Here is a 22,900-nt window from a genome sequence, read left to right on the forward strand (position 1 = left end):
ATATATACACTATACTATATTAGATAAATTGTCGGCCATTAAATACCGACAAATGAGTCTGCGCATCGATGTGTTCCGAGTTCATTTCCCAAAAATTTATTTTTGTTCGCTCTCGGAAAAAAACGTTTAAAAAAAAATTATAGAGCGCTAAAAATCAACAGAAGAGATTTGGAGGAAGAAGAAGGAAGAAGAACTGAACTGAGAAGAAATTTAATCAATCAATATTTGTCAATTGCTGTGTGAAGTACAAGATCGATCCTCCTCCTCAGCATCATATAATCTATTCATAGTAAACATATACATACAATGTCTGCCTTCTTAGCTGCTTCAAGATCTTCAGCTGCCATGGCTGTTCGTGCCATGGCTCATAAACAATATAGTTTAACTAATACCAGCTTCCAATTGGCAAGATTATATTCATCAGGTAAATTCCCTGCTCATACTGTCATCAATATGCCTGCTTTATCTCCAACCATGACCCAAGGTAACTTGGGTTCTTGGTCTAAAAAAGTGGGTGATGAATTGAGTCCAGGTGAAGCCATTGCTGAAATTGAAACTGATAAGGCTTCTATGGATTTTGAATTTCAAGAAGAAGGGTTTTTAGCTAAGATCTTAGTCGATTCTGGAGCTAAAGATATTCCAGTTGGTCAACCAATTGCTGTCTACGTTGAAGAAGCTTCTGATGTAGCTGCTTTTGAAAATTTCACTGCTGCTGATGCTGGTGAAGCTGCTCCTGCTGCTCCAGTTGCTGAAGAAGCTCCAAAGGAAGAATCTAAACCTGCTCCAACCCCAGCTGCTGCTGCTGCTCCAACCCCAAGTGCTTCATCCACTGTCTCCGCTCCAACTACTAGAATCTTTGCATCTCCATTAGCTAAAACTATTGCTTTAGATAAAGGTATTGCCTTAAAGAATATCAAAGGTACCGGACCAAACGGAAGAATCATTGCTAAAGATGTTGAAAACTATAAGGCTCCAGCTCCTGCTGCTGCTGCTCCTTCTGCTACTCCAGTTGCTGCCCCAGCTGGTGCTTCTTATGAAGATATTCCAATCACTTCAATGAGAAAAACTATCGCTACCAGATTATTACAATCAACTCAACAATCTCCAACATATATTATTCAATCACAAATTTCAGTATCTAAATTATTGAAATTAAGAGCTTCCTTAAATAGTTCTGCTGAAGATAGATATAGATTATCTGTTAATGATTTATTAATTAAAGCCATTGCATTAGCTTCAGTAAGAGTTCCAGCCGTTAATTCTGCTTGGTTAGGTGAAGAAGGTATCATTAGACAATATAAAAACGTTGATGTATCCGTTGCCGTTGCTACTCCAACTGGTTTAATCACTCCAATCGTTAAAGATGCTCATGCTAAAGGTTTAAGTCAAATTTCTCATGAAATTAAAGAATTAGGTAAAAGAGCTAAAATTGGTAAATTAAATCCTGAAGAATTCATTGGTGGTACCATTTGTATTTCTAATTTAGGTATGAATAATGCAGTTACTGCTTTTACTTCTATTATTAACCCACCTCAATCTGCTATTGTTGCTATTGGTACGGTTGATAAAAAAGCTGTTCCTTCAAATGTTAATGAACAAGGTTTTGTCTTTGAAGATGTCATTACTATTACTGGTACTTTTGATCATAGAACTGTTGATGGTGCTGTTGGTGGTGAATGGATTAAAGAATTAAAGAGAATTATTGAAAATCCATTAGAAATGTTAATTTAAATTTAAATTTAAATTTAATCTAGTTTAATTAGATTTTTTTGAAATGAAATATAAAAAAAAAAATTTGAAAATAAAGAAAAAACAGCAACAACATAATGGCATTCTATATACATTTAACCTCTAATACTGTCAATATATATATATATAATAAGTTATTTTCACTAAGAATTTGTGATTTTGTTAATATTAATTAAATTGAAAAAAATTAATTATCGTAGTTTTGTATAACCAGTTCTATTATTGAACCGTACTTCGCCGTCATAGGCATCGATACAATTTTTTTTCTAGTCAATTGACATCTGTGGGCATTAACTAATCGTATCGACATGTTTTGGTTTGTTGGAATCGTGGTTCATCAACTTAGGCATCGATTTCAATTTTTTTCCCTATTTCTCCGGGCTCTAAAAAATTGAATCGATCGAATGATGATTGCAAAAATTAACACTAAGCGTATTTTGCCATTCTTATCGTCAATCTTAATTTTTTTAGCCATTTAGGCTAGCAGGCGTCAATTTCAGTATAAGCCTGATGGATTTAACCAATATGATAAAATAAGAAAAGGTAAAAGAAGAAATTATAACAGAAAAGAAAGAAATAGAAGAAGACAAGATAGAGAGAAAGAGTAAATAAATAAACCTAGTCTATTCATGACAATATCCTATAAGCATCAAAACTCCTGAATGTTATCCTCTATCTAGTGAACTAAAGATTGTCTAACATGAAATGAGTATTTGTAAAGACTTTCCAACACAATCTCCTCCATTAAGTCAAAGGTTACTAATCAGCTATAAAGCCTGACTGTAAATATCACTTTGGAACAACACAACTCACCGCGAAGTAAGTAATCTAACACCTTCAACCCACTCATAGACCAACCCAATCTATAAAGGTATATCATATACAACAGGACAGCTAGAGTGGCTCCAATACTGTTTGCCATCCGGTGTTGTAATGATCGGCTGGCTAGAACTTACTAGAGTGGAAGTGGATGTGGCCCCTGACTGGTTCGGATTGGCGGTAGGTACAATACAACTCTTTCAAAGCAGATCTTATGACTATTGATAATAGAAATCCATTCATAATATCTCTAGCCTATGATTTTCACTTTCAACCTGATGGTTCAATGGATTATTCAACTCAGCCTCAGTTAACTGAAAAGAAATATATGACTTTGAAATATATGTAAATAGACATTTACAGCCAAAATCTTTTTAGTATTTTAATTTTTCAGTGCGGCTTTGTTAACTAGATCTGAAAAAATATTCGTCTTTTGGTAGCGCAAACATCGAAATCTAAATAAATCTATGGTTTATAATTTTATCATAACTAACTCTAAACAAGTATATTTTAAAGCTTGTTCTTGATTGTGAATTAAAGAAGGTTTAATTAAAAGATGTCTTCACCGATTACGGTCCAAACTTCCTCTACAGGTGTTACACTCACACTTCCATCAGTTAATGTTAGACCCATCAATGTCAATACTGCAACAACTACCACTACATCAACTTCACAAACTTTAAGGCCAATTGAAACATCAAATCAATCAACAATCAATCAAGCTATTGATGAAACAACGATAAATTATAATACCATCAATTCCTTTGGAAAAACGATACGTCAAAAATTTAGCCGCTGGATTCATCATGGAAGTTTTCATTCCAGAAGTAATATAGTGCCACATGAAATTCCAGATTATTTACTGCAACCCAATTCATCAGAGATTACATTACTGAATCCCATGAATAATAGTGATTATTATCAAATAATGCTTAATTTACCACTTCCACAAATCAAATTAGTATTACAAGAAGTGGAACAAGCCATTGATATGAGAATGAAATTAGGTTATTTCCCTGTTGTTGTTAATCCGACTCATGCTAATAATAATAATAATGGTAATGATGCTATTAGTGTCAATAATGACACTATTAATGATGAAAATGCTGGTGATCAAGGTAATTCATCTGGTTATGAAACTTTTGATGAAGAGGAAGAAAGGTATACTGAAGAAGAAGATCAATTTTTATTAGATTGTTTAGGAGATTTAAAAGCTGATTTATTAAAGATGATAAAATTAAGGAATAAAAGTAGTAGGCTATATAAGTTAAAGAAATTTTGGAGCCATAAAGAATAATGTTGTATGGGTATATATGGAAGGTTGCAAAAGTTGAATAATAAGGAAAGGTTATTTAGAATGATTATTATACATTAAGCTTTTATTATCTTATCTATAGAATTACAACGTAATATTTGACGTGTAGAGTCTAATGTTATATAGTTTTTAAAGTCATAATTATGATATATAAGTAAGTATATATTTGGTTAAAAGCAGCACCCTCCCTAAAAAAAAGAAATCATTTTTTTAAAAGCCTTATGTCGCCCCTCTCTATTCTCTTTTCCCCCACGAATTTAGCGATGCGAAGGGGTAACCCAAAAGTAGAAATTGTGGTAGTGGTGAGAAGGTATGCACAAGCAATTGATAGTAAAAGAATTTGTAGCATGATTGTGATTCTTAAACCAACTAAATATAATAGCTTAATAAAACTACAATAACATATCAAATTCGAAATAAATATCACTTTAAATAACTAACAAAGAACTAAAAAGTTAAAAAAAAGATTTGAAAAAGACTAGAAAGCAGGGTATATATATGTTTTTTTAATTTTCAAGATATAGCAATTTAAATTTTTCTATTTTTAAATCAAATCTAAGACTTATAAGTTGGTGGAGGACCTTCTGGTCTAGAGAATTGTGGGACTTCATCAGTGACATGAGATGGACCATAACCACTTTGTTGATAACTATTACCAGCATTATAAGATTGTTGAGGATGACTTGGTGGAACATAACCTGTATTATAACCAGAGTCTTGTTGATTGTAATAAGTACCCCCAGTTTGTTGAGTTGGATAAGGTTGTTGAGGGAATGGTTGTTGAGTAGCAACTGGAATGGCAGTGGCATTTCTTCTTCTTCTTCTCATACAAAGTAAGAGGAAAACAGCAGCTGGGATAAGTAATAAAAATAACATGTACCATCTATTACCAAACCATGAACTATTATTATAATAAACAAATCTCTTGACGGCATTAACCGTCACAGTAGATCCTCTATGATGAACTTGTTCAACGTACATCTTTGATTGTAAATGGATGATATATCAATTGAATTAAAGAAAAGAAAAGAACCCTATTTTGCCTTTAAATATATATTTATGAAATGAAATTTAGCATGGCCTTGATTTTTCTTAACTGTTAAGGGTTATTGTTATATACAGGATACTTGCATCATTAAAATCGAGTTTAGTATTGAAGTTTGGATGTTTGGAGATCATGTGATTTGTAGACCTGTATACAAGAAAATATAAACCCAAGACCGATTTTGAATTCTATAGATCATATATATAGATCAAGAAATATTTTACGTGAAAATGATTGACGAGAGATGATTGGTTTATTGATAGATGGTGTATATTAGAGATTATTGTTTGACATTGAGGATTTGGAATAAGGTGTTAAACACTTCTGTTATGAGCGGCTGAGAAAGAATAGAAATAGATGGAACGGCTGATCACACGATACAATGAGCTGTCTACAAGATAATATTGAAAGAATATAATGATTATATTAAGTGGTATAAAAGTGTAATTATAATAATATAGAAAAAGAAATAAAGGGAAATGCTAAATGTTAAATGATAATCGTAATAATAATAATAATAATAATAGTAATACTATAGTATGTAAGAAAGCATAAATCATGAAAACGTTAATAATGAGTAATCCTTCAGGATTTTATTTAATTAATTCTTAATATGAGCATCTTCAGGAGGTGGGGAATAAGGAGGTGGAACCACATTACCATAAGCATCTTGTTCTTGAGCATAAACATGAGGAGGTGGAACATTTGGTCTAGTATAATTAGCTCCATTTGGATTTAATGGTGGAATATAACTTGTAGTAGCTGGATTTTCATCAGTAACTGGTTGTTGAGGATGATTTTCATAATAAATTTGATTTGAACCATGTTTCTTTATATATTGTTTACGTAATCTTCTTCTTCTCCACCATACGAAGAATACAACTAATATAAGTGGGATAAGGAATAAAAATAAAAGATACCATCTTTCTCTATACCAAGCTCCTCCACCAGCACCAATTGGCATTACCATAAATCTTTTTTCAACTTGATCTTTTATTGACTCAAGTTCTTTGATGTACATTGTTGTAGTTGATATTTGTTTGTTTGTTTGTTTGTTTGTTTGTTTGTTAATTATATAGAGCAAATATTATCATGAGTTGCAAAAATGGATAATAACGAGGGAAATAATCTATTTAAGTATATAACGAGTGGGGGCGCAATATAATAAATAAGGTCAGATCAAACATCAAAGAGATCGATATATGGTATGATCCGATGTTTATGATTTACATATATCGAATAAATTAATTAAACTACATACATCATTATATAAATTTTTTCCGTATACCAGATGCAATATGTACCATATCATTTTATTTTTTAGAGATGGGATTTAAATAGATGATCAATTTACAGGTTAGATCATTTCTTGGGTCACTGTACATATTGTTGCTTAGCGCGCTCTAGTTAACCACCCGACATTCTGGTTAATTTATTTTACGACGACATTCAATTATAGCCCTGTTTCTAACCAAAATAAATGATTGATTTTATAGACAATGTCGTCGTATTTTTTTGGTGTTATTGTCTGTCATCTATCAGTTTAACATTATAAGATGACACTAACTGCAGTACCGTTGACCTAATAAGGAAACATGTCTATTTAGTAAATTAGTACTCAATTAAACTATTCTGTCTATTATTAGAAGTCTCTCATAATTTACACATGCTACATATAGTATATATATATAAAAATACCAACATTTCTGACCCACACATACAAAGTGTTGCTTTTAAAAAGGTGAATAGGGGATGATAGACAGAGAGGAGAGTTGAGCGATAAAAAAAAAAATGACAGACAAAAAAATAATTTAAAAAATAAAAAAAAAATAATGACAAAACAAAATACTAAATTCAGACACAGACAGACACAAATGAGAGAGATAAACAATTTCAATTTTTTTTTTCTATTTTACGACAGTAATTCAAACTTCTGACATTTTCATTTCATTTCATTTACAACATATCAACATCACCAACGAGTGATCCTCCTATCATCACCATCCAACATCTTCAACCATCATTTACAGTAGGTGAATCAATCAATCAATCAATCAATTCAAATCAGTAGAACGGGCCTAGACTTACCACTAAGCACTATCCCACCTCAACTTACAAATTTACAATTCCTTTAATCGTCTGTTCTGTATTATTAGTTTGGCAACCATCATTGTGACCAAATCTATATATATGTTCATTTGATCCATTAATCGATCAATCAATCAATCAATCAATCAATCCAATTATTAGAACAATCCGATCAATCATAAAACCAATTGTATTATATGTTACCTATTGACATTATAGAGTCTGAGTATATACATAGATAGACATCATTTTTTATTATCCTTCCTATATCAATCAATCAATCATCATGAGTTTCTTCGTGGTGCCCGCTGTATCATATCAGACTCAGCAGAAAATCAATAAACATAATGAAGAAAAAGAAAAACGGAGAAAGAAGAAACTACAAAGTGAAAAGAGACAACAACAACAACTGATCCAACAATTACAACATTCTCAATCTCTTAATCAACAAACAAGTGTCATATCAGAAGAATTAGAACCTCAATTAACATCTCAACTGTATCTGAATTTACACTCTGCTTCACCAACTTCATCTCCATATCCTCATTCTACTCCAACCCCTCCTTCAAATTCAAGAAAACAAAGTGATCCTTCGGATAATGCATCCGTCCTATCATCAAGTAATTCAATTACAAGTTCATCTATAAGTAAACCAATTGAAGAAAATACTCCTAATATTTTAATAGATGCTTATGGTTTAAGTGGTCATTCCATTGAACAACCAGAACCATCTTATATAGCTGAGAAATTTACGGCAGCTTTGGCAGGATCTACTCCAACTTCATCATCGACAAATATAAGTAATTCATCATCTCCAATATTACCCAGAAGACAACTTGATGATCAAAATAAATCCCCTTCTTGGTCTGATTTAACTGTCTTAAATGATAGAGCAAGAAATAATTCAACATTTTCAAATTCAAGTAATGCATCAGCTTCAACTAATCCTATTCCAGCATCAAGTTCATCTAATTTAAACAGTAATATAAAATATAGAAGAAATAGTTCATTATCATCAGCTCATTCAAGTCCAAGTATGATGATCACTCCTACTAGTAATAGTAATACAACTCCAGCTTTAAGTTCAGCTCATAAAGGTTCAACCAGTTCAAGATTTTCTCGTAAATTTTCCACCACATTTGCTCCTACTAGTGAATCAAAATCTCGTTCTCAACTGATTCAAATATCACCTACTCAACTGACAACTTCATCAATGCATTCCATTGAAATCCCTCCTTATAAACCTTTAATTAATTTATCTCAATTAAATTCCATTGATGCTATGAAACCTATACTTTTCACACCTGCATTTCAAATCTTTAGATATAATAATTTTTTGGAAATAGTTAGTGATCATCATAGTCATGATGCGGTTAATTTTGCCAGTATTAGAAATCATTCTATTTTAAAATTTTTAAATCGTCATCGGAATTCAAAAGATTTAATGAAAAAATATGAAACGGTTCAACATTATGATATACGATTTTATGAAAGTATACTAGCATATGAATTAATTGGAGCCAGAAAATTTATTCGAGAATTGATTTTAGATGATCTGGAATTAATAAATCATCCTATTCAAAATCATGAAGAATTAATTCAAGTTAATTTTTCAAATTATGTTCGTTATTTATTAAATTTACCTCCCCTTTATAATCGAAATCATTTATCAGAAACTGAACAAACTCATTATCGATATAAAGATTTATTCATTAAGATTGCCGATGCTTTATTTGTTTTAAAACGTGAAGAAGCAGGTGATATATCGAATAATGAACAAGATTCTATTACGACAAAATTTGCCTTATTATTACAATCCATTACCAAAGTATCATATGAATTCATTTTATTAGAAAAATATCATATTAATATCATTAGTAAATTGAATAATAATTTCATTATTGAAAGTCGAACTGTCAATAAATTATTTGAAAAATTCAAATTTAATAATTTAAATAATAATCAAGAATCGGTAAAAGTATTGGTATATAATACATATTTCAGTTCTCAATATTCATGGTATTTATCATTAACTTTACCATTTGTTAGAGTATATGAATCGAATTGTTATGTTGAAAATTCAAAAATTATCGGTGATGCTGAATTATATAAAGAATTAGAACCAAAAACTATAAAGAAAAATTTTGAAGCAAGTGATGAAGAATTATATACTCATTATTTCCAAAAATTAGGGTTTGAAACATTTAATGATTTTAAAAACTTTACTCCCAAGAGATTAATTCGATTATTAAAATCAATTGATAATTCCTCACCTAAATATTCCAAAATTAAACGTCATGAAATACCGGATCCTTCAGCCGCTTATAGTCATAAACCCATGAATTTTGAATATTTCACAGATAGTTTATTATCTATCCCCAATGAAAGTTTTGAATTAATTCAAAGTCGAGATTTGGCCTTACAATTGACTCCAACCAATTATAGAAATACCATCCGTGAATTCTATAGAATTTTAAAAGTGGATGGGATTTTAGAATGTCCAATATTACAATTTGGAACTGAATCGGTAAAACAATTCAGTAATCAACCTACAATCTTAAAAAGAAGATGGAATTTCTTGGATTTAGATGTCCTGGATTATCTTGAAGTTATTCCTAATTTCCTTGAAGTTTTACTTTCAGAATTATATTTGGTATTTGGAAAGGGTAATGTTAAATTCACCGTTGTGGTTTTAAGTAATAAAAATGATTTAAATAATTTCTTATTAACTAGAGTAGGATTACAATTATTTGAAATGTTTGGTAAAGTGGATGAATATTGTATTAAATTTAAAGATCATGATGATACCCCGCAATCATCAGTTCATGATAATTTATTCTATTATATTCATATCAAATGTGTGAAGAAAAAGTAAGTGACTTTAATCATGACTCTTCTTGCTGGTCAAGGGTCAATACATAGATATATTCTCTTAAAATAGATAGTCATTTATTGATTTAAATATACAATTTATAATTGTTATACATCGGAACTATTGTTCTGATATGTTTTCTCTTTAGCCGCTGAGGTTTCTTTTTTTTCTTTTTGCAGTCTTTTTTGTGGTTCCAGAAAAGCCCAATTTTGAGATTTAAATTTGCGGCTTCTCATTTCATATACAAAAATTCTTTTTGTACATCCTCTTCTTTCATATATCATATCGATTCCCCCTCAATCTTAATATCATTACATTAAGATTATTCATTGGAATTGATATATATTTTATTTAAGATGCAAAAGAAAGCATTTCAAGTTATTGTTTCCACATTATTTTATAATTTTGTGTTGGGCTCTTCCAAGGTTGAAGATGTGGTTGGAGAGTCATGTTGTGGAGAAATTGAAGACGTTGAATATGATTTAATTCATATCATAAGTGAAGAAGATGACGATGTGGATGTTTATTTCAAGGATGATGTGGAGTCAGATGTTGTCGACTCGATTCCTAGTTTTGAAAAGTCAAGTTTTTGTTCAGAATCAAGTGTTACTATTAGTTCTTCCGAGGAAAGTGGATCCGTCGATGCTGCTGAAATTAAACCTGTGGATGAAGTCAAAGTTATTAGAGGTAAACATAGTTTTGGATTGAAACATATTTATGAAAAGATTGAATCTAAGGGTTCAACTTCTGTTATTACTACTACTACTACTGGTGCTGGTGTTGTTAATAATGGCGGTAAAATTTATGATGAGAATAAATCACTTAGAAGAAAGTTATCTAACTTACTTAGAAATAGAAGTTCAAGAAAAAGTCAAGGTTTTTATGATAACTCAAAATTTGATTCAAATAATTCCATTTCTCAACCATCAAGAAAATCATTAAGAGGATCTTTTTCAAAATTAAAAAGAGATCATATTAGTTTTCACAAATCAAGTTTAAAAGATAGTTTGAGATGGTGTAAAGGTTATAGAAGTATTCCTGCTGTTTCTATTAGATCTGACTTAGAATTAGAAGAATTAGATTCTAATTATGGTTCTTTAATTTCTGATAGTTCAAAAGCTTCTGTTATTTCGGTAATTACTCATGGTTCAATTCTTTTTGATGAACCTGAATTGGAATTTTCACTGGTTAGAACTTTAAATGCTGGTGTTATTATTCCTAAAAATTATGTTGCTTCTGGTATTTCTGATAATACTTTAAGTTTGGTTAAAAAGCTTACTCCAGTTAGCAAAATTTATGCTGTTTATTATCCTTTTAATATTACTCCAAGTTATATGGTTTGTCATAAATTTAAATCAATGAATCTTTTGAATAATTTAGATTCAAGATTATTTTTCATTCCTACTTTAACTAGTTCTTTTGGTCCAATTACTTTAATTTCAGGTTCTTCTGCTGAATTGGTTAGAAAGGTTAAATTACCTAGTTTAATGGGGTCATCAGCTATTGTTAAATCCATTGGTCCATGTGTTTCAGTTAGTTCTGCTGTTGTTCCTCAAGGTTTTATTATTTGGTTTAAACTTGAGTTGAACTTCAAATTGGAAAAAGTTAAAAGTATCTTGAAAAGATTTTTTGGTAAATTTAAATTGGTTAGTGGTACAGGTTCTGGTTTTGTTGGTAATACTGTTGTCGCTCCTCAATCATATCTTATCTCAGGAAAATTTGAGTTGAGCTTCGTTAAAAACCATTTTGGTTCAAGTATTGCTTCAGCTACTTTAATTGGTCCTGTTAAATTAACTTCCATTTACAAAGATATTTCTGGTTCAGTTGTTTCTAGCTATACTTATAAGGCTCCCCTTGTTACTAATAAGCTTGGGTTGAGCTTTTGTTATAATCATTTAGATTATTGTATGGCTAAAGTGACTTCATATGAATCGGTCAAATTAACTTTTTCTAGCAGACTTATTGAGTCTCTCAAGTATGATTCAGATATTGTAGGTTATTTTACTGTTGTTCCCCTTGTTACTATCATTCATGGACTTGGGTTGAGCTTTGAAAATAATAATTTACATTCAGATAATGCTTTTAGTTTGGTTCAATGTGATACATTTATTAAGTCTGGTATTTATGCTGTTCATTATACTACTTTTATTGGTCCAAGATCTATTAGATCTTATGAATTGGAGTTGATGAAGTTTATTGGTCATATTGATTTTGATATATATTATCCTCCAACTAATTATGGATTTGGTAGAGCTGTTTCTTGGGGTTCTGATGATTCTGATGACTCAAATGAATCGGAATCGTGTTTTCAAACCGATGTTTCTGGTTGTTCTATTAGAGATGAGTTTGCTGGTTCTGATGATGAATTTGATGATGCTACAGATAATATTATTTCAGCTGTTTCTGAAAAGCATTTTGTTCTTACTTTAGATGATGAATTTTTAGATGATGAAAAAGATTATGATAATTCCAGTGATAATGATGCAAGTTTTTGTTGTGGTAAATCAGCTGGTAAAAAAGATTTCTCAGTTGGTATTGAATCAAATTTATATTTTGATTCAAATTATGATGATGAAGGAAATTCTTTTGTTAAACCAAGAAAGTATCAAGAATTAATTAATTATTATGGTAGTGAAGAATATCAAAACTATCTTAGAGACTTATTAGGAGAGAGTAAGGAGAATGAAGGTTATAAGTTGTGGCCCTATTGGAATGCTGATAGAGAGCTTATTGTAATTCCATATTCTGAAAATCCAAATTGTTTCAATGATACTATTACTTCACCTCCATCTGATACTTATCGTGCTGATTCTGCTAACGAAGATATTAAACATCTTTATAATTATCAAGGAACTTTTTTAGATAAATGGTGGTTGCCTCTTAAGAGAAAACCTGATTATGTTAAGTCAAAATTATCTTTATGTTATCCTCACCCTACAAGAGCTTCTAATGATGATTCTTGTTTTAGAAATGGTTCATATTATAGTAATGATGATTATGATGATTATGATGATTTTGATGTTGAAGATTATGATTACAAGGAACCTAATAACATGTCTACATATGATTCAGAAAAACTTAAAAATTTAGAAGAAGGAACTTATAATGATAATCATGAATTTGTTGTTGAAGCTGAAACTTCTTATGAAGAAACTATTATTTCATATCCGGTTGAAACTGAATCTAGTGAGGTAATATTTGATAGAGATTATTTTGATAATCTTGTTGTTGATGATTGGTGTGATTAATGGTGGTGATGGTGGTTTACGAACATTTTATATAAGTTAATTTTTATTAACATTCTCTTTTTCTTTTTCTCTTTTGTTTCTCTCTTCTCTCTCTCTCTTCTCTCACATAGGATACTTTCTTATCTTATTTTATATTGTTATTTGTTTTAATAAATTATTGTTTTACTAACTTTCCCTGTCTGTAGTTAGCGTAGATTTTTATGGTGCAAAATATTTTATGACTCGTAAAATATTGACTCACTAAATTTTTCAGAGCAGAAAAATAACTCTGACTTTCATAAAATTATCATAATTGATGAACCAGCCAGTTTCATCATTATCAACAATTATTACTAAGGATGACTACTATCAAAACAGTGTATGTCATTGATGTGGAAAGTGGTAACTTACAATCATTATCCAATGCCATCAAATACATTGGTGGCTATGATATAAAGTTCATTCAAAATGAAGAAGACTTCAAACAATTTGATTCAAAAATTGAAAAATTGATCTTTCCAGGGGTAGGGAATTTCGGTCATTTTGTGAAGCAATTACATGATAGAAACTTAGTTCAACCTATTAATGATTATATCAAAAGTGGAAGATCCTTGATGGGTATTTGTGTTGGGTTACAATCATTATTTAAATCATCAGAAGAAAATCAATTTGCAGTAGATGGATTAGATTTATTATCAGTTAATTTAAATAAGTTTAATGTTGATGATCCAATCTTTAAAGCTATAAACTTAAAGAAATCAGTTCCATCTATTGGTTGGAATCATGTTAGTGAGATTAAAATCGGTAAAGACGAAGATCTCGATTCATCAAAGACACTTTATGGAATAAATCTTGTTAATAAATATTATTTCGTTCATTCTTATGCTGCCATTTTAAATGAAGAAAATACAAAAGCAGTAGATGAAGCTATTGTAAAAGGATGGGAATTTTCATTTGCAACTTATGGTTCAGAATCATTTATTGCTGCTGCTTCATACAAGAATTTCTTTGCAACTCAATTTCATCCTGAAAAATCAGGTATTGCTGGTATAAGAGTTCTTAAGAATTTCCTTGATGGGAATAAGTATGCCAAAAATGAAATTAATATCGATCGTAATTCATCTATAGAAAAGACATTGTCTGGATTAAGTAGAAGAATCATTGCTTGTTTGGATGTTAGATCAAATGATAATGGAGATTTAGTAGTTACTAAAGGTGATCAATATAATGTTAGAGAATCTAATACTGAAGGAGAAGGTGAAATTAGAAACTTGGGTAAACCAGTGGAATTAGCTACTAGATATTATAGACAAGGGGCTGATGAAGTGACGTTTTTGAATATTACTTCATTTAGAAACTCTCCTATTAATGATCTTCCTATGTTAAAAGTATTAACCAAAGCTGCAGAAACTATTTTCGTCCCATTAACTGTTGGAGGTGGGATTAAAGATCTTGTTGATCCTGTTTCAGGAGAATTAGTACCGGCTGTTAAAGTGGCTGATTTATATTTCCGTTCTGGAGCTGATAAAGTAAGTATAGGTTCTGATGCTGTTACTATTGCTGAGAAATATTATGCTGATAATAAACAAAAGACCGGTAAAAGTTCAATTGAAACTATATCTGCTACTTTTGGGGTTCAAGCAGTAGTCATATCGGTTGATCCAAAAAGAAAATACGTTACATCACCAAAAGATACTACTATGTCAGTGATTGAAATTAAAGATCCTGCCAAGTATGGACCAAATGGAGAAAAATACTGTTATTATCAAGTGACATCTCAAGGAGGTAGAAAAGTTCATGAATTAGGAGCTTTAGAATTATGTCAAGCTTGTGAAGCCTTAGGAGCTGGTGAAGTATTATTGAATTCCATCGATCATGATGGATCCAATAAAGGATATAACTTGGAGCTTTTACAACAAATAAAATCAAATGTATCAATCCCCGTCATTGCTTCTTCTGGAGCTGGTAAACCAGAACATTTCCAAGAAGTGTTTGAAATGGAATGTGGTATTGATGCTGCCTTAGGAGCTGGTTTATTCCATAGAGGAGAGTACGAAGTTAATGATGTTAAGAAGTTTTTATTAAACAATGCTAATATGGATGTTAGATTGGAAACTGATGTAGAGTTGTAAGTATATAATAATAATAATACATTTAGACTATATTGTATAATTTAAAATACTGCAAATTTTATGACGTAGTGAGAGGGGTCTGAGCGTATAGCAAGAAAAATTAAACCGTAAAAAAAAATCTTAAAATTTGTGCCTAGCCCCTATCTGGCAGCAGAGATTAATTACAGCAACCAGATCAACATCAACGTCAAGATCATGACTTCATTCTAAGAGCATCATGTATAAGAATAGAAACGTATCGGACCCCAGCATAAGTCTGAATGATGCTGATGATGGTTCAAGCCAGGTCCTTACTCCGGTGGTGAGTCCTAGTGATTTAGCATCACCCCTCCATCAATCAACATATGTGGCCCATACTTATGAAAAACATCGATCAAATTCATCTCCAGTACTGTCTAGTTTGACTCTTTTGTTCAGTAACCTAAGGACAAATGATGGGAGTAATAGTGAAGCATCTTCATCGCAATCAGGAAGAAGTATTTTGAAGAAATTATTATATAAGAATAAATCAGAAGAAGACTTACGATCATTATCACCTCCTAGATCAAGAACAAATTCAATGGGAAGACGTGGTTCTGGATCGAAAAGTCCAATTCCATTCATGAATAATACTAATGGATCAATTGATCTGAATGATATGGAATTGGATCCTTCAATTTATGCCAGTATGGGACATCATATTAAAATCCCAGATGTATTTATTAAAGATGGTTTACCATTATTAAAACTATCTCAGAAATCAAAAAAGAGAATCATGTTAAAGGTTGATCCTACTAGTTTCATATTCTCTTGGAAAAGTGCTTCTTCAACTTCAATATCAGCTTCAGCATCTAATAAATTTCATAAAGTTGTACCGAATTCGATTCATACTCCGAAAGCAAAACTACATGAGTTTTCATTAGATAATATCAAAACTATAGCATATCTGAAAGAGGCTACTAATTATAGAGAGGAGTTACATATATCTAAAGAGTTTGAAAGTCAATGGATAACGATTATTTATTATAATGAAGCTAAGAAAAAGCTTAAAACTTTACATCTTATAGCTGATACTGAACATGATTTAAAACGATTGGTACAAGCAATTAAGAATCTTAAGGTATTACGTGATCATTTGGCAAAGGAATTATTTATAGATGCAGAAAATATCAATGAAGATAAAATTCGTCTGATTATGAGTTTAGCTAATCATACTGAAGATACGGTTGATGGCAATGAAAAACATCATCATGTAAGAGAATTTGTTTCCTTCAGTGATATTTTGAAATATGCCAAACGATTAAATATCAATTTAAGTGCCTCTTATTTGAAATCTATTTTTAATGAAGTTAAAAATGTATCAAATAGTAAGGATACTGTATTTGAAGAAGGATTAAATTTCAATCAATTCAAACTATTCATATCGAATTTAAAGAAAAGAAATGATATTATAGAGATTTGGATATCCATTTGTGGTGATGAACAGCTGAAGATGTCGTTTGAAATGTTCAAGAATTTTATGATAAATATTCAAAAGGAAAATTTAGAAATCGATCAATTACAAAGAATTTTTAAGAAATTTGGTAATGAAAAGAATGATTATTGGTTACCTGAGAATTTTAATAGTTATTTGATGTCTAAATATTGTCAATCCTTAATTTCAATTCCAAATGATATAAATGCCAATAATTATTTTAATCATCCTTTAAATGAATATTTCATATCATCATCTCATAATACATATTTAATTGGCCGACAAGTAGGTGGAGAATCATCAGTTGAAGGATATATTAAAGCTCTACAACGAGGATGTAGATGTGTTGAGGTTGATATTTGGGATGGTGAAAATGATGATAGTGAACCAATAGTTAATCATGGTAGAACTTTTACAGTAGCTATATCATTTACTAATGTAATTAAAACCTTGAAAAAATTTGCCTTTGTTTCTTCACCTTATCCTTTGATAATTAGTCTTGAAATCAATTGTAATGCTAATAATCAAAGAAAATTAGGTAAGATTCTTATCGATGTATTGGGTGATGCATTAGTGTTGCATAAGTTAGATGATAATGCTATATTACCATCCCCTCATCAATTAAAGAATAAGTTCTTATTGAAAGTTAAAAAGACTAGTCCATTCAATGATCTTATTCCTATGGATGGAAGTTTTATGACTGCATCGCCAAGTACTGCATCAACTACTACAACTTCGTTTAGTGAAGATAATGGTGTTGGTGGAGGTAATAGTGGAGGGTTTAAGATGAGACGAAAGAAGAAAGGTACTAAAGTGATTGATGATTTAAGTGAACTTGGTATATATGTTCAAGGATTAAAATTTAGAAATTTTTCATTACCTGAATCGAAAACTTTCAATCATTGCTTTTCATTAAGTGAGAAATCGATAAATTCGATGTTAAAGGATGATACTAAGAAAGTTGCGGTTGATAAACATAATAGAAAGTATCTTATGAGGATTTATCCATCTGGTTATAGAGTATCTTCATCTAATTTTATACCATTAAAATATTGGAGTAATGGAGCTCAAATGGTAGCGACGAATTGGCAAACTTATGATTTAGGACAACAATTGAATGAAGCTATGTTTGATGGACTTCAAGGAACAGGATATGTATTGAAACCAATTTCATTAAGAAAACCATTATTGAAATCAATGAGAGAACTGGCATCTAAATTGAAATCAACTACATATAAATTTGAAATCACCATTATTAGTGCTCATCAACTTCCCAAATCAAAAGATGATGGAGCCCATGCTATAAATCCTTACATAACGGTTGATTTTTATGGTGCAACTCCATTCGCTGAATCTGAAGATTATAAACTAGCTACTTACAAATCATCTTTAATATTAGAAAATGGGTTTAATCCAATTTGGAATGAAACATTCAAAGGTACCATCACTACAGAATCTGATTTAGCATTCATTAAGTTTACGGTTAATACTGTGTCGGGGCCATACACAGAACATGATAGAGGAACACCCATTGGAGGTCTTGTGTTCCGGTTAAATTATTTAAAACAAGGGTATAGGTATTTACCTATAAAGGATCTGTTTGGAGAAGAGTTGGTTTACTCTTCGTTATTTGTAAAAATTAATTATTGTAGAATTAACTAATAACTATGAATGGTTATTAAATTGATATTACTATATTTAGTTAGATTCACTTATGTAACTTATTTATTTAATGAATCTTTTAATTAATTCTTATTATAATTCAGTTGTACTTTTAAAACATATAAAGTAGTTTCTATAGAAAGACTAACTACTAAGAAAATGGCCCATATACATTACCTTGTACAAATACCGTCGATATTGCAACACTAGTCACATTACCATACTCTCTACCTGAATAACACAAATCTTGTAAAGTGCTGTTTAGATTAAATATAGCAGCATCATACATTTCTTTATTCTCAGAATAACTCAAACTATTGTTTGTCAACATCCCATAAGCCATGTCTAAACCATACCAACTGGATGCCATCTCAAACTTTCCCCATTGGCTATCAGAATACAAATGAGACTGCAAATCGTTCTTAATTCGCCCGACTAGTTCAAACACTGGACTTGACTGATGAACACTATATGTCATACGATCTGTTAATAGTGCTTGATTGCATATGCCAGCTATATCATTAAATTCGACAGTAAAGAATATCAAACTGTTAGAAGAATTGTCAAATGTGATAATAGTCGCTAATGCTAATTCATAAAGTGAAAATAAAATAATAACCCAAAAATACATAATCCATATGTAGAATATTCAAGTAATAATAGATTCACTTATCTAACTTATTTAATGAATCTTTTAATTAATTAATTCTTATTATAATTCAGTTGTACTCTTAAAACATATAAAGTTTATAGAAAGACTAACTACTAGGAAAATGGCCCTTATACATTTTGGTGCATATGGATTGATCATGTGATCCATCTGCAAAAAAAAAAAATTTTTTTTAAGTTTTTTTTTGTAAGTAGAGAGATAGCTTTAGACATAATTAATAGACCTCTTCTTATTTATTTATTTATTTATTTATTTATTTATTTATTTATAACTGATATATATCATGGGTAAGATTACAGTATCAGAAACAAGAGGGAAGCCACGTCATAATCCTTTGTTTAAGGATATTTCCACCCAAGGTGGGAATTTAAGATCAACCCCAAGGTCATCGCATGGATCTAATAAAGCTAAATCATCTAGAGCTAATAAAAAGGAAAATGAAGAAGAAGGATTCCTTGATGCTTCTGCTTCGAGAAAGATTTTACAATTAGCTAAGGAACAACAAGAAGAATTAAGAGATGAAGAAAATGCTGAAAGACCTGCTTTTGGAAGTAGTTTCCAACCAGAAGAAGAAGAAGATGACGAAGAAGAAGAAGAAAGCGATGAGGAAGATGAAGATGAAGAAGAATATTCTGATTTTGAAGTAGAAGAAGAATACGAAGAAGAAGAAATAGAAGTTGATGAACAAGATGCTGAATTATTCAATAAATACTTTCAAGCCAATGGTGGACTTGGAGAACAATCAATAAATTTAGCTGATAAGATTTTAGCCAAAATTCAAGAAAGAGAAATAGAAATACAACAAGAACAAGAAGGTAAACCTTCTGAAGGGGTTTTATTACCACCAAAGGTAATCATTGCATATGAAAAGATTGGTAAGATCTTATCAACCTATAGACATGGTAAATTACCAAAATTATTTAAAGTCTTACCTTCCTTAAGAAATTGGGAAGATGTATTATATGTCACCAATCCTGAATCATGGACTCCACATGCCGTTTATGAAGCTACCAAATTATTTGTATCTAATTTACAAGCCAATGAAGCTCAAAAATTCATTCAAACTGTCTTATTGGAAAGATTTAGAACATCTATTGAAGATTCTGAAGATCATGCCTTAAATTATCATATTTATAGAGCATTGAAAAAATCATTATATAAACCAGCTGCATTCTTCAAAGGTTTCTTACTTCCATTAGTTGATTCATATTGTAATGTCAGAGAAGCAACCATTGCTGCTTCTGTATTAGTTAAAGTTTCAGTTCCTGTATTACATTCTTCAGTTGTATTAACTCAATTATTACAAAGAGATTTCAGTCCTGCTACTACAGTATTCATTAGAGTTTTAATCGAAAAGAAATATGCTTTACCATATCAAACTTTAGATGAATTAGTATTTTACTTTATGAGATTCAGAAATGCAAGTCAACCACAAAGTCATGATTCAATGGATGTTGAATCTAAAGATAAAAAGGGTCCACAATTACCAGTCGTCTGGCATAAAGCTTTCTTAGCATTTGCTCAACGTTATAAAAACGATATAACAGATGATCAAAGAGATTTCTTACTTGAAACTGTTAGACAAAGATTCCATCATGGTATTGGACCAGAAATTAGAAGAGAATTACTTGCTGGTAAAGCAAGATTAACTTCTGAACTGGCTCCTAAGGAAGCTATTATGGTTGATGCATTTTAAAATTAAAAATTAAAAATTAAAAATTAAAAAGTAAAAATGGGTCTTTTGTATATTAGAGGATTAATAAATAAATAAATATCCGTAATTAAAACATTAGAATTGTAGATAATGACTATAATACATTGATTTCTATTATGATGATGAAAAAAATAGTTTCTAAATTTATACATGTTCAACAGTACTAGTTCTCTTTCTAGCATCTTCACATAATTTTCCAAAATCAGCAAATAAAGCAAAATAACTTTGAACCCCACCAATTATAGTTAAAGCCACACAAGTACCTATCCAAAGACCATGTAAAGTTCCTTTAATCGATGAATAAAATGTTAAATAAATTGATAATGGTAATCCAACCACATAATATGAAAATAAATTAATAATACCACCTATTTTCGTTTGACCTTGACCTCTAAGACAACCAGCTGAATTAGCATTTACAGCATCGGAAATTTGCATTAAAGCAACTAACCACATAATATTTTGAACGGTTTTAATAACTTCTTCATCATTTGTAAATGCTTTGGCAATAGAAGTTTGGAAACAGAATAACACTAACAAATTAAGAAATGAAAATAAAAGTCCAAAAGTTAATGCAACTTGAGTTGATTTTTTAGCAGCAGTATCAAGACCAGCACCTAAGAAATTAGCAATACGTGTAGAAGCGGCAATACCAATAGCAAAAGGAACTTGATAAGTTAATGAGGCCATGGTGGCACCGATGGATTGAGCTGCAAGAGCAACTGTACCTAAATAAGAAGCAATTAATGTTAAAACTTCAAATGCTAAAAATTCAGCTTCTAACATAACTAAACCAGGAATAGCTAATTGAGCTAATTTACCCCAATTACTGAAAGCTTCTTTAATATCTAAACCTCCCCAACAAACTAATGGATGTAATCCACTAGTGGTATCTTCAGGTTTAACCAAATATATAGTTGCAAATAATAAACCAAGTGCCATCAACCAATAATTAATAGCCACAGCCATTGGAGCTCCAAGATAACCAAATACTTGAACTAAAGCATAATTCATAATTAAATTAGATGGAGCAGCAAATAATAAAACATAAGTTGAAATATGATAAACCCCTTGAGCTTGTAAGAATCTTTTCCCACATTCAAATAAAACATAAGCTGGAATTCCAGGAGCAATATATTGTAAATAAACAGCTGAAAGTTTGGCGGTTTCTTTATCGGGAACGATAAGACAGATCAATGCATAACCAAAGAATTCCCAGATAAGTAAGACAGGAATCATAACGACAATAATTAATGCAGTACATTTTTGCATATAAGAACCTACTAAAGTATACTTTTTAGCACCAAATGCTTGAGGACATAATGTATCCAATGCAGTGGCTATACCTTGAATTGAAGCATAACCAGTAATATTTGCTGTCATGGCTCCCATTGAAACAGCTGCTAATTCAGTAGCACCCAAATGACCAACCATAAACACTGAAACAGTAGAAAGAGAATTTTGTAATAAAAATGTTAACACAAGTGGAATAGATGCTTTAATCAATGCTTTTAATTCAATCAAAGTAGATGTTTCTCCTAACTTGTTGGAAACTATAGCATCTTCGAAAGCATCAATTAATTCTTCTTCATCATCATATACCGGTAAATTGTGATCCTTTAAAAGTTCACGTTCTTCTTCTATCAATTCTCTTGCAACTTCTGATTTACGACGAAATCTATCATTCTTGACACCAGGACTCAATAATAATGGCAGTCTTTCATCAGACTCGGTTATTTCAAGTACATCACTTTCAGTTGGACTTAATAAATCATTATCTCGAGGAGATGTTGATAAAAAATCAGTTGGTATATATAAACCCCCTTTTCCAACAGATCCAAACACCACTGAAGCTCTTCTCTGGGTATTCGAATGAGTAAACTGATGACTTCTATCTGAATTGGACATGATGATATACCCTTTTAAGCTTCTTGTCACTTATAATGAAAGAAAACCAAAATGAAAAATAAATTATTCAAACGATGGAAGGGTGCTGATAAGGGATCTTTTTATTGCATCGGTACAGTTTCTTTTTTTTTTCCTGTATCGCACAATTTTATTTAGAGATGCACACTTTATTGCCAGTTATAGTAATGGCGCTTGCGCATTTCTTTATTAGCTATTATACATTTATTCTTTATATTACAAGACTCT

The 22,900-nt window shown here is 30.8% G+C and overlaps 11 protein-coding genes across 11 annotated transcripts; 7 read left to right on the top strand and 4 right to left on the bottom strand. All coding sequences in view use genetic code 12, as the record gives it.

Annotated features, from left to right (window-relative positions):
• Positions 1-146: 146 nt before the first annotated feature.
• LAT1 (dihydrolipoyllysine-residue acetyltransferase) lies at positions 147-2,121 on the top strand. The gene has a single exon (XM_064904085.1). It carries the CDS (start codon positions 307-309, stop codon positions 1,729-1,731), a length of 1,425 nt encoding a protein of 474 aa, XP_064760382.1. The 5' UTR covers positions 147-306; the 3' UTR covers positions 1,732-2,121.
• A 1,003-nt stretch (positions 2,122-3,124) lies between these two features.
• On the top strand, positions 3,125-3,865 carry DFJ63DRAFT_314808 (uncharacterized protein; the record flags this gene model as incomplete). Its single annotated transcript, XM_064906430.1, has 1 exon — positions 3,125-3,865. The coding sequence occupies one exon, from the start codon at positions 3,125-3,127 to the stop codon at positions 3,863-3,865; it is 741 nt and encodes a 246-aa protein (XP_064760383.1).
• Positions 3,866-4,287: 422 nt separating this feature from the next.
• Positions 4,288-4,917, bottom strand: DFJ63DRAFT_320423 (uncharacterized protein). Its single transcript, XM_064907186.1, has one exon. The coding sequence runs from the start codon at positions 4,862-4,864 to the stop codon at positions 4,439-4,441; it is 426 nt and encodes a 141-aa protein (XP_064760384.1). The 5' UTR covers positions 4,865-4,917; the 3' UTR covers positions 4,288-4,438.
• Positions 4,918-5,529: 612 nt separating this feature from the next.
• On the bottom strand, positions 5,530-5,949 carry DFJ63DRAFT_314810 (uncharacterized protein; the record flags this gene model as incomplete). The annotated part of the gene is made up of 1 exon (XM_064906431.1): positions 5,530-5,949. One exon carries the CDS (start codon positions 5,947-5,949, stop codon positions 5,530-5,532), a length of 420 nt encoding a protein of 139 aa, XP_064760385.1.
• A 1,195-nt stretch (positions 5,950-7,144) lies between these two features.
• On the top strand, positions 7,145-10,000 carry DFJ63DRAFT_320425 (uncharacterized protein). Its single transcript, XM_064907187.1, has one exon. The coding sequence runs from the start codon at positions 7,303-7,305 to the stop codon at positions 9,889-9,891; it is 2,589 nt and encodes an 862-aa protein (XP_064760386.1). The 5' UTR covers positions 7,145-7,302; the 3' UTR covers positions 9,892-10,000.
• DFJ63DRAFT_320426 (uncharacterized protein) lies at positions 9,907-13,312 on the top strand. The gene has a single exon (XM_064907188.1). The coding sequence runs from the start codon at positions 10,245-10,247 to the stop codon at positions 13,134-13,136; it is 2,892 nt and encodes a 963-aa protein (XP_064760387.1). The 5' UTR covers positions 9,907-10,244; the 3' UTR covers positions 13,137-13,312.
• Positions 13,310-15,546, top strand: HIS7 (imidazoleglycerol-phosphate synthase). Its single transcript, XM_064904088.1, has one exon. It carries the CDS (start codon positions 13,475-13,477, stop codon positions 15,245-15,247), a length of 1,773 nt encoding a protein of 590 aa, XP_064760388.1. The 5' UTR covers positions 13,310-13,474; the 3' UTR covers positions 15,248-15,546.
• On the top strand, positions 15,356-18,437 carry PLC1 (phosphatidylinositol phospholipase C). Its single transcript, XM_064904084.1, has one exon. The coding sequence runs from the start codon at positions 15,465-15,467 to the stop codon at positions 18,360-18,362; it is 2,898 nt and encodes a 965-aa protein (XP_064760389.1). The 5' UTR covers positions 15,356-15,464; the 3' UTR covers positions 18,363-18,437.
• Positions 18,438-18,450: 13 nt separating this feature from the next.
• On the bottom strand, positions 18,451-19,355 carry DFJ63DRAFT_320429 (uncharacterized protein). The gene has a single exon (XM_064907189.1). The coding sequence runs from the start codon at positions 18,991-18,993 to the stop codon at positions 18,514-18,516; it is 480 nt and encodes a 159-aa protein (XP_064760390.1). The 5' UTR covers positions 18,994-19,355; the 3' UTR covers positions 18,451-18,513.
• Positions 19,205-20,795, top strand: ENP1 (snoRNA-binding rRNA-processing protein). The gene has a single exon (XM_064907190.1). It carries the CDS (start codon positions 19,316-19,318, stop codon positions 20,726-20,728), a length of 1,413 nt encoding a protein of 470 aa, XP_064760391.1. The 5' UTR covers positions 19,205-19,315; the 3' UTR covers positions 20,729-20,795.
• Positions 20,796-20,809: 14 nt separating this feature from the next.
• On the bottom strand, positions 20,810-22,804 carry DFJ63DRAFT_214350 (uncharacterized protein). The gene has a single exon (XM_064904083.1). It carries the CDS (start codon positions 22,652-22,654, stop codon positions 20,891-20,893), a length of 1,764 nt encoding a protein of 587 aa, XP_064760392.1. The 5' UTR covers positions 22,655-22,804; the 3' UTR covers positions 20,810-20,890.
• Between the last annotated feature and the right edge of the window lie 96 nt (positions 22,805-22,900).

The sequence above is a fragment of the Scheffersomyces coipomensis genome (genome assembly GCF_036884675.1).
Source record: "Scheffersomyces coipomensis strain NRRL Y-17651 chromosome Unknown DFJ63scaffold_6, whole genome shotgun sequence".
Lineage (NCBI taxonomy): Eukaryota > Fungi > Ascomycota > Pichiomycetes > Serinales > Debaryomycetaceae > Scheffersomyces > Scheffersomyces coipomensis.